The sequence below is a fragment of the Peromyscus eremicus genome, chromosome 16_21 (genome assembly GCF_949786415.1).
Source record: "Peromyscus eremicus chromosome 16_21, PerEre_H2_v1, whole genome shotgun sequence".
NCBI lineage: Eukaryota > Metazoa > Chordata > Mammalia > Rodentia > Cricetidae > Peromyscus > Peromyscus eremicus.
The window spans coordinates 47,298,128-47,314,581 of NC_081432.1; the positions used below are offsets into that span (position 1 = coordinate 47,298,128).

A 16,454-nucleotide genomic window follows, 5' to 3' on the forward strand; every position below is an offset into this window, starting at 1 on the left:
TTTTATTCAATAGAAATTATCACATGCACAATGTTGACTGATCCACTTAACGTCTGATCCACTGATCCACCAAATGCTTGGGGTGGAAACTGTGGGTAGGTTAATGCAAAAAGCCATTTCAACTTTTCTGGGCACGAGTAATACAGACAACTAGGGACTTATGGATGGGCTCTTGTGCATGAAGCTAATATCCCCAATTTAAAGTGTGTCCCAGGGCCAGGACAATAGATTGGTAATGATTCACGTATTTAATTCACTTTATATTTTCTCAGTCTCTCGTTAATTGCCTGTCATGTTCTGTTTTCCATTCTACGGCTTTGTCAGTGAATGAATTTGACAAAACTCTTGCTCTTGTGGAGTTGTGAAATTTCTGTTTCATATTAATGAGACACATGTCAAGCAAATATCATCCAATATGCTCAATGGTTATAATTGCTGTGAAGAGAAATAAAGCAATCTACCAGGTTTAGAAATACAGGGTGAAGACAGGGATCCCATTTCATGAGGGTCAGGAACAGCCTCCAACCAGTGATATTTGAAATGGCAGGAAGACCTTGAGAACCTAAGCTGCCATGGCATGTATAGACAGAACACTTCAAGTAGAACAAAAGCAGTATGGAAAGACCATGGTGCACACAGAGTGCTATACACTGGAGTATCAGGAGAACTCCAGGAATGTTGAGGTGGTTGAAGTGTGACCATGAAAAAAAAAAAAAAAAAAAGGCTGTCAAAGAGGTGACAAGAAAGGAGACTTGGAAGGCATTTGACTGAATACCTGAAAATAAAAAAAAAAAAAACACACACACATAAAAAAACCAGAAAGAAAGAAAGAAAGAAAGAAAGAAAGAAAGAAAGACAGACAGACAGACAGACAGAAAGAAAGAAAGAAAGAAAGAAAGAAAGAAAGAAAAAGAAGACTGCAGATTTGAGCAGAAAAACAGTATAATTTGATCTGACACTTAGTGGATTATTGTGACTACTAAGTGGAAGATAGTAAGTTATATGGGATGTCAGTGATGTAGCTGAGAGCATTGAGAACATGCGGAGCTTGAGGTAGGTGATGCTGGAAATGGTGAGAGGTTATCCCAGCAGTTAGTCTGGCAGATTTTACAACAGTTTAGATGGGATGCTAATGAAAGAGGAAGTTCTTAGCTGGGCAGGGTGTTGCATCCAAGGTCAAAGCTATTGTGGATGCTGATGCAGGAAGGTCTCATGAGACTGGGGATTCAAGATTGTCTCAGGTAAAACAAGAGACACGAAATAAACATTCAGGGACATTTCCCTTTAGCATATCTAAGACAGTTTAAGTTTGAAATCTATCATGTGACTATTCAGGTGTCTCTAAAGTTTAGAGTCCAGTGTGTGTGCGCGCGCACACACACACACACACACACACACACACACACACACACACACGTGTGTGTGTGGGTGCGTGCGTGTTGAGTTTTCTCATTTACATACGAGTCCTTCCTCCTACTGTTGATGTTAATTTCACTTGTGTTCTCAGAGAATCTGATCAATTTTTCCATGGAAGTCATCACCATCATTCCATCATCTGAACCCCTGGGCATGAAAATAGTTACATAATGATTTTATAAAACTGTGCCTCATATTAAACTGCCAGTTAAACAATGAAATAAGCCATGTTTTCCCTATGATTTGGATTTCAATAAGCCATGTTTGGCCTGAAATGTTAGTGTATCTTCTTATACTTAAGTCATGTATACTTAACAATGCAAGAACTCCTAAAAATCAGCCATGCCCAACTATGAGCCAGTCAGCTGTGTTATACTTTGTGCTTTGAAAGAGCATGTGTTAAGTAAAAACTTTTCAAAATTAAAAATATATGAAAGCTGTTTGTTGTGTAATTGAAGGATGGTTTTGAAAGGATTTTATCCCTACCACTTAAAATATTATTTGTGAAAGTACTAATGTCACAGTTAGAACTCTAGACCTCAATGTAGAAAGCACTAATCTAGTTATCACATTGCAATATCAGTAGGCTTCTAATTTCTAAGTAAATTGGTGTGAAAAGTAGTTACATAAACATCCATGCATTTCTATCTGTCTTATGTACTTACATTCAAGGACACAATTATTCATCAAACCATTATTCAATAATATTTTTGTCACTGAAGATCTTTAAACAATATGAATAGGCATTCTCTCTTGTTTTAAATAACCCAAATCAACCAAGCTTTTCTGTGTTATCCTGAGAGTATCCCAACTTCTAATCTGAACAACTGCTCTGCTGTATTATCATATATAGTCATTTCTAAATCTCTGTTTAATAAATTTTACTCCTTTTTCCTCATTTGTCTTGCCACTAAGAAATAATAGAACATTTTGGAATTTTTTTTAGGTACCTTAGGCCCACATCTTTTGAATGTGCAACTTAATGACAATCTACAAAGCACCAGATAGAAACTATTGGTCCCAAAAATCTGTTTTCAGAAGTTTCATTTGAGCACAATGTATAGAAAATGTTTCTCTTTCCTTCTCATTCCTGATGCTTGTCTAACAAAAGCTTGGATCCCAAATTAATGATGTCCAGGTATTCATGATGTTATTTGTCTTGACAGCCTTGTGAGTGTGGAGGGCACTCCTGTGGTTTGTCCTGTATCAATGATTTGCCTTCAGAAATAATGATTTCTCCTTTTGCATCCCAGTAATTAAAAGTTAAAGATTTCTTTTGTTACTCTGTTCAGGCAGTCACCCACTAACCCACTTCTGTTATATTAAAAACTTTTTAATATGACTCTTGGGATACTTACACATATGCTCTGCTTTTGTACATCAATGGTAAATTATTCCTGACCATTTGTTTTCTTTTGTACTAATAGCCTTTATAAATACTTACTCCATTAAAAAAAACTGTTTTTCTGCCTAATTATACATATTAAAGGATAACTGAATTATCCTTGTTATAAATATTTTACAACATATCTTAGCCAGGGAACTATTATGAACATGTTACTTATTCAGTCCTGATTCCTACAGTTACCATCCAGCAGAGAACATGTTGCTATAGGAACAATTCTTTGTGTCTATCCCATATTATTTATTTTGTATTTATTTATTCTTTAATTTTTATTTTATAAATGTTATTAATAAAAATCTTATAATAAAATAAACATCATACACTAAAATTAACCAGATTCAAAATCTATACATCTCAATGAACTCCTGCATTGTTAGAATAGTTGTTTTGAAGCTATGGAGCTTCTACATTTGATTTTTGTACTTTCACTACTGAATATTATGTTTATGCACTTATCCGGGCGGTGGTGGCGCACGCCTTTAATCCCAGCACTCGGGAGGCAGAGCCAGGCGGATCTCTGTGAGTTCGAGGCCAACCTGGGCTACCAAGTGAGTTCCAGGAAAAGGCGCAAAGCTACACAGAGAAACCCTGTCTCGAAAAACCAAAAAAGTAAAAAATTAAAAAAAAAAAAGAGATAAACCTCTTAATGTCTAAAACCTAAGGACACACAAACCACACTTTACAACATTAGCAATAGAAAATGCATAATAATTTGCAAGAGCTTTGAGAAAAACATGGGAAAAGAGAGTGGAAACTTCCATATTTCCTACCAAAGGCATGCATGTTCAGCCTGTTGGACTCAATGCATATAACAGAGATGGTGAAGGTGGAATTCATATTGAAATGTTCAGGGTAGTTATCTTTTAGTAGAGAACCAAAACCTCGAAATGAAATTTTCTCATAGAATATAGCATAATTCTTGAATTTCTCATGCATTGACACGTATACCTAGTCATAAATGTTTTTGATTCAGTTTCTTTAGTATCTGCAATGAGGTTGTTGCTCAGTCTTAAGCATTTAGGGAGCTATGAAGAAGGACTTTGCAGGGATGAGCGGTTGCTTGGCTTCTCAGTTCAGGAGATCTGCTTTCTGACATGGGAGTGAGCAGAAGGGTGATCTGGGATATGGAATGGCTTTTTGTTTCCATGGAGAACTTCTAGCTTTTCCCATGGTGGGTTCTTTCTTTTTGTTATAATTCCTTTAAAATCTGCTAGATTCACACTTGTGAGTATAAATGGAAAGATAAACTCTAAAGCTTCCTGAAAGGAGGACTTGAGGTTTTAAGATGTTCTGGTCTCTTCTGGGTTGTGCAATATTGTAAGGATTTAGAATTAGTAAAAGTACCATATTGCATCCTTCTTTGCAATTTCGCTCTTCAACTAAAAGGACTCAACTGTCTGTGCCACTATGAAAACTAATCTTGTTTTAGCTGTTTCTATGGCAATAATTGCTTATCTCTATGACAATATTGGTCTGGCTCTGTAATAATAACCATGTGAGAACAGAGGCAATGAGTCCCTCTTAACAATTTATTTTCATGTTTTTTTTTTTTTGTTTTTTCAAAAGTCTGGCTCTATTTGGCTATACCAGGAAATCTGTGCTGACTTCGCCATCCCCACCTTCACCAAAATCCTCTTTACCCCATATGAATGAGGCTTTGAGCTGAATTTGCAGACTGAAAAACAGTCTCAGCAAAGAAACCAGCACTCTTCCATCCATGTAGGTTGGGGGAGGATGCTCTTCTGTATATTTTCAAAGATGCTGACCAAGAATGAGGGCACACTCCTGTAGTCTCAGAACCCAAGGCTTTGAGGCCAGAAGATTGGGAGCTCAACACCAGCCTATTGGTGAATTTATTAAGGCCACTCCACATAGTTAAAAGGAAGATTTATTTAGTGGGTAACTTACAAATGAAGGGATAGGTAGGTCACGGGTTCTGGGGAAGGTGTATCGCAGTCCAGCGGTGTTCTCCAGAGCTCTGCTCGGTCCACCTCCATCATCCAGGGTCCAGGAACAGAGAGTGAGTGCTGGCCAATCCAGATCCTGTTTTGTAGGTGTGACAGTTGCTGAAGCCTCAATGGGGGTTGGAACTTCCAGATCAAAGCTGGAATGGCTACCCACTACACCAGCCTGGTCTACACCAGCATGACCATGACTGATCAGAAAAAACAAAAGTAATAAAATAAAATGTGCTGCCTTTAAGTTTGACACGTGGATAGCAACATTCCATGACTAGCAGGCCTTCTGCAAGTCACTTCATCACTAGTTTTCCAATGCTCCTCTCTAAAATAAAATAAAATAATAAAATAACTTCCCTAAGGATTTATTGCCATGATTCTATGTTACATATATTTGGTATCTGGCAAGGAATGGGCCCTTTATTTTATAATACACAAACAGGGGCAATTATGGGTTCTATTTCTGCCTGGATATGTAACTATGGTGACATTATTCTATTCCCTCTGACCATAGTCCATTCCCCTAGAAAACTTTAAAATTACTGCTGAAGTTTTCTACCCTGTATATTGAAAAAGTAAATCTAAACATGCTTGGTGCACACTTTGCAATGAGGGAAAAGATGTTATACTTCTAGGCAGATATTGTAACAAAACAAAGCAATGTGCTGTGTGCTTTAGAAGGAGCATATGCTACAGTTGCCTTCTGGAGTGCGATGACAACAACCAAGGGTAAAGACTTCAATGGCAATCGCTGTCTTTTGGGGGGAGTTTTCTCCTCCATTCATTTATTTGTCATGAATCACATTGAAGCTCCATTGAATGAGTTTTAGAAGGCAGTTTTTTTTCTGATTTAACTTTATGATATCTAAGCATTTGTCTGCCAGATTTTATTCTTTTATATACAAGTCAAATGGCCCTATATTCTGCAGAATTTATAAATGTTTTAGTGTCCCTCATTCTTAAGTTCTCTTGTGTAGTTAAAAGTGTTGTCGAGCTGTTGTAACCTACAGAAATTTTCTCCTGTCTGTGGACTAATCAGGCCCAGTCCCACTGGGCTTCTGACATAGGATGCTCTCAGGTACTTTCTAGGTGGTGTACAGCAACTAAAATTTTCTGTATGAAGAATTTTAACTTTAGATTATAAATCATTTCTCATAATGCTCATAATGTTTCTCTGCAGATCCTTTGCCAGTCTTACAAGGGCAATAACTTTACTGTCATTATTCACAGATGCATTCCCAGAACCCATCATTTTGCTTTGCATAGACTTGATACTCACTTAGTGTTTGCTGAATATGTGAGTTCTCCATGTTGTTATATTACTTTCTCCATGTTGGAAAACTTAATCATATCTATATCCCAATTGTTAGTTCTAATGCAAAGACATCCAATTTATATTTTCATATAATATAGAGTATTAATCTTATTAATCATTTGATTATTGAATTAATAATTTAATAAATATTAATTAATATAAATTTCAGGTCTTGCAACTTCCAAGATCATATTCATTCTTGTACCCTACCTAAATACTCAGCACTCTGAATATGGTATTACTATTCATATTAACATAATAGCAATTATTATTATTAATATTATTATCATGGTTACCCTGGGATATCTTAAGTGTTCTTATCTCTCACCATTTCTCCTATTCAGAATGTCCTTTTTTTTCTCTTCTCTGTATTGTTCTGATACCCCTGGAACATAATTGACCTTTACTAGGCTCTGGGACCACACAGGCAGTTCCTTCCTCCTTAGCTCAGACCTGTCTGTTAAACCCACTTCAGATAGTACTGTTCAGAGTGGCTTTTCCTGATCTACTTCCCTACTTCTGGTTGTCCACCTCGTCAGTCATTTCCTTCATGGAGCCAGGTATCACAATCTGGAACACTATGAGTTGTCTTTTGTCCCTTGAGGACTGGATTTATTCCTTAAACCAGACTTCAACACCTTAAGGACAAAGACCTCATGTGTTCTGTGCAGTCACTAAATTTCAATGGTAGGGTAGTTCTTGGAATGCTCTGGAGTTTGATGGAAGTTTTTTGGATGATATATTCACAAATGAACGTTTAAGTCTCTAATGATGTCTTTACTCCTATCAAGATAAAGTACTCCCAATGCTTCCAGCTCCTCGGGGAATGTGTGACTCACTATCAAGGAGGCCTACTATTGCTGAACCATAGTTCCTCAGAGGTTCTAAGCTCATTTTCTGATAGAGTTTAATCAACCTTTAGCTTCAAAGTAATAAGAAAACGTGTGAGAAAATAATAATGCTTCATTTTCTAAGCCTCCTATTATTTTATACTTTATTAATTATAATTGAATGCCCCTTTTTCTATAGAAGTTATGTTCAGAATTTAATAGATTAGACAAACAATGGGACTTTAACCTAAAGTGTGTTCTAAACTGGTTTTTACTACTTAGGTATATATGCAAAAATAACTTCCCATCTCATATGTTACTCTGTATTCCTGATGGGATTAAAATTATAAACTATTTGTGTAGCGAAAATGGGAATTTGTAAGTGTGTTTTCTGAAAGAACACAGACATACTCTTTTTGAAACTGGAAGGAAATTGGTATCTTCTCGACACTGTTGTTTATAATATGGAAAGAACACAGTAGTCAGAAAGGATTTGCAATGGACAGTACAGTAAATGACAACACTAAAATGATTTTTGTTCTGACTTGCTAAAGAAAAACAGTCATTTTAAACCATATATTCTCCAAAATATATGTCTGGAATGGTGTAGTTAAGCCATTTATTGTAAATGCCTGGGTAGTAAATATTTTAGGATTTGTGAAACACACCATCTCTGTTGTAACTACTCAACTCTGCCATTGTGCCCTGAAAGTAATGAAAGGCCATAAGGAAATCATAGGTGTTGCTGAGTTCCAATAAAACTTTATTTACAGCCATTGGAAATTTAATTTCATATAATTTTCACATGCCAAGAAAGATTATTCTTCATTTTTCCCATTGTTTAAAAAATGTGAGTAACATTTTTAGCTTGTAAATGCTAGAAAAATAGCCAAGGGGACACATTGGTTGTAGGCTGTAATTTACCAGTTTCTGGTCCAGACAATTCTACTGGAACAAGACTCAAGTGCATGGCCTTGAATGGACCCTCCTGCATCAGCATTCTCAGTGCTGAACAAAAGAAAGTGAAGTTCCAAGGGGGTAAAGGAGTTCCTCTAAGAGCACCTATGCCTAGAAAAGAAAGAAAAGAAAAGAAAAGAAAAGAAAAGAAAAGAAAAGAAAAGAAAAGAAAAGAAAAGAAAAGAAAAAACTAGAAATGCATTCTACTGTCCAGATTCCCAGGCTTGAAATGGGTAATGGATAAAAAATAGAATATGAAGCTAATAACATAGAAATTACTTAGAAGAGTTTCTATTTTGATACAGGAAGGGAATCTGAAAATAGTTCATTATTTAGTTTGAATACAGCATAGAGTATTTAAGACTTACAAAGCTGAAGGAAGAACTAATAAAATCCCACATTGTTACTTATTTTTAATGTCGCATCCAGTTTGGCTTACAGAGGATCTTACCTTTAAAAGGAGGAATTGAGAACTTGTAACCACAAGGAGATTTCTCATCTAAATTTTACACAGTGCCCACAGGAGTCAGGCATCTTATACTTGGTACTGGTGGTGGTAGTGGCAATGGAAGTGATGGAGCTCACTGGTCCAAAGCATGTCCTGCCCACTGATGCTGTTTCCAGAGAAGTGACAGTTGAGCATCACACCCTCAACCATCCGTTTCTTTCTCTGTGGTCTTCAGCATTCTAATCCCCACCTTTTGGGAAAGAAGAGTGTGCTGGTGGGGAACCAAAGTGGAATCAACAATTCAAGTTCTATCTCTTGAAATACCTGACCGTTTCCTACAGACCACTGTGGCAGCATCTTAAGATGGGATTGTTCATGGAGATGTTAGAACATAAAGACGGTGCAGGCAAAGAAAAGTGCATATGCTACTTTTTAATCCATTGTTCTTCAATGACATTGAGTTTGGATTTGATGGACATGTGGGCCTTTTATTGCCTCTGACTAAGTTACTCAATCTGCCTTTTGTACTTAGTGAGAAACAGTACAATGAACCAGAATCCATTTGTTGTAATTATGCTAGATAAAATCAAACTGTACAAGGCAGCACGAATCTGAGGAGACAACCTGGGATTTGAATCCCCGTGACACCACTTAAAACTTTGGCATAAGATTAAACAGAGTCCGATTCCTCATTCATAAAAACAAAAGCTCCAATAATATCAGGGAAGCTTAAACAGAGTCCGAGTCCTCCTTTGTAAAAACAAAGGCCCCGATAATAACAATGAAGAGGCTGATAAACATAATGCCCCCCCTGAGGTGATTTGAATGTTAAATGAGATATCATGTCTAAGGTTTCTGGATAAGTGGTATGTTAACAAGTGTCTTGTACAAAAGAGAACTTTGACAAATACTTGATGGATAAATTAAGGAGCGAATGGAAAGTGCCATTCTTCTAACAATTGTCCAGCAAGTGTCAAGAAAAGAGCTGTCCTTCTTTTCTTCTTAGATATTTTCACTGTTTTACCAAGGATTGAGCATTGCTATAGAAATACAAACCGCAAGGTTTTTGACTGTTACGTCCTCAGAGGTTGCACAGAAGTGCATCTCCATGGGTCTGCTCTCTGTGAACACACTAGCAAACCCAAATGATATATCCCAGCATATCCAAACAAAGCATCATTTTCCCCTGCTCCCATACTCTCCTTCAACAAACTCTGCAGAGACACCTAACAAACTTGAGAGATGTTTTCTACAGGAAATTCCGTTTTGATAACTAGACAGTTTTCTAATACTGATGCATGAAGACCCAGCTTGCCAGTTGTACCCTCTGAAGGAACATGAAAAAAACGATTCAAACTTCAAATATGTCTGAGACTCAACACAAAGACGCAATGAATGGAAAAGGCAGTTTTAAAAACAGCCTTTAAAGACATCTGTATTCCCTTACACATATGTCCATGGATACAAGGCTCCCTTGCCTGTATGTTTCCTCTGATCATTGACACTGAGTGGTCCAAAATGTGACTCTCTACATTGAGCACTTAAGATCATGCTTGAAAGTAGAGGTTCTGAAGGACTCTTTGCTGTCTGGGGTCTTAGCTGCTTTGGAAACACCGAGTTTTTTACCATGTTTATTCTCTTTATTGAAGCAGTACGTTTTTAACCTGAATGATTTTCTACAACCACCAAAAGCAAAGAGAAAAAATGTATTCTTTCCAGCAAAGTCAGTCGGAAAAGACGAGCAAGAAAAAGAATATAAGAAAATGAAAATGAAGAAAGAAAAATTATGGACAAAATAAACAATATAGAGTACACAGGACTCTTCTTCATCTCCCTGGATGCTACATTTTAGCACTAGAGTTTGAGTTCTGCTTATCTTCAGACCAGTTCCTGCCTGTGGGCATATGAATGTATTTAACATAAAACACTCAAGAAGTAATCTCTTGCCTGTAGTCACTCAAAAAAAAAATAATGTTGAAGCCAAAGTTAAATAATTCATTATGATACATAACCAACCATGGAGTAGCTTTCTTAAACATAGTTATATGAAAATTGGCTCCCATAGTAATAGCCAACACTTCCACAGAAGCTCCTATGTTCTGGGTGTACTTCTCATGTGGTCCTCTCATAGCTCAGCCCAGCCAGCTAGATAGTGCTAGACCTGTGTTACGGAAGTTACTGTTAAGGAACAGAGAATGCAGTGAATTTACTCAGCTACACAGTTTGTAGAATGAAGGTGGAATTTGACTTTATTTATACTTGTTACTGCTTTTGATTTTTTTTAATACTTGAGACATACTCCTATATTGCCCAGGTTAGTCTCCTCCTTGCTATGTAGTTCAGGAAGATCTTGACTTCTGATCCTACTGTTTGCACGTACCTTATGTTGGAATTACAAGTAAGTGCCACTACTCCCAGTTTATGCATTGTGAGGGATGAGACCAAGCACTTTGAATATGCTATGTAAATAACTACAGATACTGAAAATTATCTTTCAAACTGGTACTTTTGAGATGGATAGGGGATTCTATTAATACTTACCCAAAACTGTAAACAAGTCTATGAAACTAAGAAACACCCAGAACCCAAGTCAAGGGCAAAAATGGGTTCCCAGGGTAAAACAAGCTGGTAGATGGCTATATTCTTTACTAGCCTTAGTTTATCTATTTTTCTCATCTCTGCATCATTCATCCATACACTTTTGCTCTCTTGCTCTCAAATGTTTTCTTTCCTTATGCCTTCCCTTTCTGTGTAAAATTCAGGTAATATATCAAGTTTACTAGCTCTAGTTTGTACGTGGAACACACTCACTACAATGGTGAACAACCAGAGTCTTTATTCTCTTTAACTTCCACAATAGCAAAGGGTAAAACCTTATAAGCTCCCCGAGGAGTAAGTCTTGCTTTGCTGAAGCAAAAGGATCATGAAGGAAGAGAGCTCATACACTTTTAGACTCATCTACAGAAATCCCCTTGTGCTTCTGATGAACAAAACTCTAAAAAGAGAGATAATGATAATTGAGGTTGGGAGGGAGATGTGTTGGGGGTACTGAGGAGAGTTGGAGGGAGGGAATGAAGGTGAATATGATCAAGATATGTTGTAAACATACATAAAATCTGGAAGGAATACATTTAATACTATTTTTAAAAGCTAGAAATGGGGGAAAACCATTTACACTGAATGTGGATCATTTCAGAGCTTGGCCAATAAAGACATGATATTAAACTCAATCTGCTATCACTACTCCAAAGTTTACCATGAGTCACCTATTTTACTTCATAAGAAATCGAATCTAGTTTTATAGTGAAAGCACAGTGTTCTGAATTCAAGGCAATTCTTGGAGCATTGAAGATGTCTCTGTTTATCCAGAGACACTCTATCCTTTCACATTTCATCTAGGCTCCATAAGCTGTAAAAGATTGTTATCCATGAAAGCCTGTCTGCCTTCTAATGCTTACAGTGACTGGATTTAATAACCAGTTACCATAGAAGCACAGCATATACTGTGCGTGTGTGCTTTGTTTTTGTCGCATAAGCAAAAACCCGCATATTTACTAAGTTGTAGTTGAAGGAATTGATATTTGAATCTTACCTCCTCAGTAGTCCTCTAACACGCTCTTCCCATTTCCTTAAAGACTGACTGATTCCAAATATATAAGGGATTTGGACAGTTAAACTCAGTGGCGAAGGGCAACTGAAGTTAGAGTCAAAGACATTTCATGTAATTTTGCACATTATAATTCAACAACCAAGGACATGTATTTACCAACGTGTTGACCGTTTTTCTGTACACAGCTGAAGTTTTGTGTCCTGGAGCACATTTGAATAGGGTTATTTATGGAGAGAAATCATCTTGGTTTTAAAAATTTAAAAAAAAAAGAAACTAAAATAATTACACTCGTTATTCAAAAAATGGCATTTAACATCCGTAACTAATTTATGTCTTATCCAGTACCTTTTTTACCCTTCAACATTTAGTTAGCAAATCCTTTTTAAGCTTAATATGTCAAATTGCAGGCCAAATGAAATTCCATCCTGTGCTGATAATGGATGTGTATAATAGCCACAAAGAGCTTTCATAAAGTATAATTTCTCTGTGCACTGCCATAATACATAACCAATTTAATTTGAAACCAAGCCAGGGGTGCCGTAATATATTTATACAACTAATATTGTTAAAATCTTAATTTCATCCTCTCTTGTTTTAAATTACAAGTTCCTCCAGAATAAAACCCACTTCTGAAGAGCCTAATGGTTTTTACTTTCTCTTTCCTATTGTGATAGCTTTTAGAGTTTGCCCATCATCTTTCCACTTATATTATCCATGGGACACTTGAAGCATTAATGTAGAACAGGCGTGGGCCTATGGAAAATTTGACCAATTACATTTCTTAATTGTAAAATGTATATAATATATAAGTGCCTAAGTATTTATCATCTTAAACCTTATTATATACATTATTGTAAATATAGGTACATGTACTATAAATTTAAAACTACTGTTACATAAAATACACTTAGACTTCTCAAAACCTATCATTTATGTTTCTTTCAACATGCATCAAAATATGTATTTCTAGGGGCTGAAGATAGCTCAGTGGTTCAGACCACGGGCTTCTCTTCAGCAGGACGTGGGTTCAGTTGTCAGCACTCACATGATGACTGACAGCCATCCATAAATACAGTCTTAGGGGATCCAATTCGCTCTCCAAGCCTCTGCATGCACTGTACTCATAGTACCCAGACATACATGCAGGCAAAACACCCATACACATAAAATAAAAGTAAATAAATCAAAATTATTTTTAAACTTGTATTTCTAGTAGTAGAAACACAATTCCCAATATGAATATATATTCATACATATTTATGTATATTTATTGCAATTTTAGGGCAAAAGTCTTAAGGTTATAATGTGACTGATATATCTGATATTTCTGTGTATGAAGTTGCCTTTGTAGTTAGTTATGGTATCATTATTGGTACTGTGGTATGTCACTTGGATTGTGACCATTCTTTGTCTCAATAATATGCTTGCTTTATTGTCCTTGTCTTCATGGGACCTACCTAAATCATAACAAACTTATTCTGACAATTATGTAAAGAAATCGTTTTCTGAAGATAAAACAAATTTAAATAGTTCAGTCTATGAGATATGTGTGCTAAACTGTGTAATAGTGCAATGTGGGCTTCTAACAGTTACAGTGGAGAGCCAGTGTGAACAGCAGTGTGAGTATTGGGCCTCTCAGGATACTCACGTCACCATTGACCATCATTGTGTGATTTCAAATCAAAGCCAAAGAAACCTGGTGGTAAATGAAAGAGTTCCCAGCCTCAAAGAACTATGCTGTCTAATAAATATGTATGTTTTAATGCTCTGCAAACTATAAATTTACCTCAAAACTCAATTTTGAGTATACTCAGATTTTATTTGATTTATTTGATTTCAGTAACATTTAGAGCAAGATTTGCTGATTGTATTCTTTCTTTTTCAACTAGTGGCTAGCATTCAGAAGCTTCCCGCCGCCTCTGTTCTAACAGACATCAACTTCCCAATGAAAGGTCGGAAAGGAATGGTGGACTGGGCAAGGAATTCAGAAGATCGAGTCGTGATTCCAAAAAGCATTTTCACTCCTGTGTCATCAAAAGGTAATAATGAGGAGTAATATGAGCTGTGAACCAAACATTTCTAACAAGGACACTTAGTAAATCATATATGTCTTCATATATCACATAATATTGAAATCCCTTACAAACATGTTTGTAAAACTATTTTGTAAATGTAAACAGCTTGTCATTGGTCCTTAAACAGCAGATTTTCTTACAGAAAGGATTTATTAGAGTGGGGGAAAATATAACCACAAACTGTTGATCTAAGCTTGGTATGTTCTTATTTCTCTAACATTTTCATCCCAAAATAAACTACATGGCCTAATACTTTAACTTTAGATGTGAAAATGTGATTGCATTTTCTCTTCAAAGTCATTTTTGTGTATGTTTGTTCATGCCTCATCTTAAAATGCAATTTTATTTGCAGATATTATTTTGGTGTAAGTAACACATCTAAGAAAAGACTACCTTCTACAAATATCTTAAATTCCTTCTAATATTAGCTTCAAAAAAATTGTGGTCTTATTTCTCACTTTGATGATCCTGAACTTAATCTTAATGCTACTGAAGATGCTGACTATTTCCCCCATATCACTGAGAATTGAAATCCTTTTCATAGACTGGAGGAAGGTTCTAATCTCAGCCTGGTCAGGAAAAAGATTGATACTTATTCAAAACCATCAAAAACACTATTGTCTACAACTACCTGGGCAAGGTGATGGGGCTCACTTACCCTAGGCATGACCAAGACTGAATGAAGTTCTGCTCCCTGTCTTTCTCTTTGCCTTTGAATGAGTATTGAAACGACCTAGTGATTAATGGATTAAAGTTTCTATGGTTTTAATTTTGTGTGGTTTTACTAAGAGTTTTTCCCTTTATTCTTCCTAGAATTGGATGACTCATCTGTATTTGTTCTTGGAGCAGTCCTATACAAAAACTTAGACCTAATTTTGCCCACTTTGAGGTAAGCTACAAAAGAATAAGCTGTTGTAATCTTTGTAATTTATTTTAAATGTGATTATAGTTCATTCTCTGAAATAGCCAAACTAGCTTTACTAATACAAAGGGTTTCTTAAAGGAAACAGAAAAGAGCAATTTAATGAATAGCTTATTAGCATATTATGTATTTCAAAACAACTACCAAAGACAATTTTGGTATCTGATTAAAGCTCCACTACTCTTTTGTATCTAATGATGAGTTGCTGGAAGATTAGATAGAGAAAAAGAAAAAAAAACCAAAAACCCCTCACCGCCCTCTAATAGAATGGGTCATTGTAAAATTCATCTGTCTTCCCCTTTTCTTTGTAATTAATGATACTTTTCTCTGACATTATAGGAAATTAGAGAGTCATGGTAGCTGGGAAAACATAGTTTTGTTCTTCATTTGCACAAGATCTCAGTTTCCTTCAAAATAAAATTTCAATTACAGCTACATTAAGAATAAATGTTCCTCAATTAGAGACTATTTTTGGAAGAAACCCATCTATTTTTTCTTTCAGATATTAAAAAAAGTTCAATTAATAATTCCACCAACATTCATTCCTGTGTTCTATTGTCTTACCCACTTTATTAAATCACACAGGGAATATCATTTGCATCTATTTGCATACTGATCATATTACTCAAGTTGACTTGCTTCCTGACAGCACCTCATTCTCAAGGATGGAGACCAAGTTTTATTCTGGTTAACACAGCCATACTTGCTTTGAACTCTCCCAACATACCCTCATAAATAAAGTCTTATGTTTTCAGGGAAGAGAAGATATGAATAATATGTGCAGTTTTATCAGAGACAGAACAAACAGTCTAATAAATAAAAGCAATTAGAGTTTAACCCAGCAGAAACGGCCTCCTAACAAGATAGCAGATTATTCCTGGCAGACATTCTCTGTGCTCATTCCTAATGTAGGTGGTAGGGCATGGGTGATGCGTGGTCTCTCCCAACCACAGAATCCTTCTCTGGATTGAATTTGGACTTGTTTGATTGGATAGATTTGAGTTGGGTTGGGCTCTGCTAGAAAAAGATTTTGAAACTAGTATGTTTATATTAAACCTTTCTACTGGCTTTGTATGTATAGATACAGATAAGCTATATCCATGCCTGTAAAACTCAAAAGAAGAGGTGTTTTCCAAGGTCAAAAGTGCTTAGATAAAGTTAGATCCTTACTTCCGAAGAGAGCTCACTTTGTCACATTTATCATTGAAGAAGTCTTGTCTAGACACTATCAGGTGCCTTGTTTGAATTTCACTTGAACATATTAAAAGCTTCCAAAACTTCTCTAATCTCACAGTAATTCACTTCATCTGCCATCAGCTCAACTTTAAATAGAAACCCTTCATGGATGATGCTTGTACTCTTTGCTGCTGAGGTCTACAGGGAATAAAAAATATACCCAACCTAAAAGCATACAGTGATTATTTCCTTGATTATTGTGATTATTTCCTTCCTGGAAAGGCCAACAGAGTTGCCTGGTTAATACAGTTCTTAATAATCTAATTAAATATTCTCACCTGT

General features: G+C 36.1%; 1 protein-coding gene across 1 annotated transcript in view; it reads left to right on the forward strand.

Moving 5' to 3' along the window:
- The window catches only part of Adgrb3 (adhesion G protein-coupled receptor B3), a 708,652-nt gene that overhangs the window by 363,249 nt on the left and 328,949 nt on the right, over window positions 1-16,454 (forward strand). The window contains exons 13-14 of the mRNA XM_059281371.1: window positions 13,829-13,978; window positions 14,828-14,903. Of these exons, the coding sequence (XP_059137354.1) occupies window positions 13,829-13,978; window positions 14,828-14,903 (226 nt within the window). The remainder of the gene's footprint in view (window positions 1-13,828; window positions 13,979-14,827; window positions 14,904-16,454) is intronic.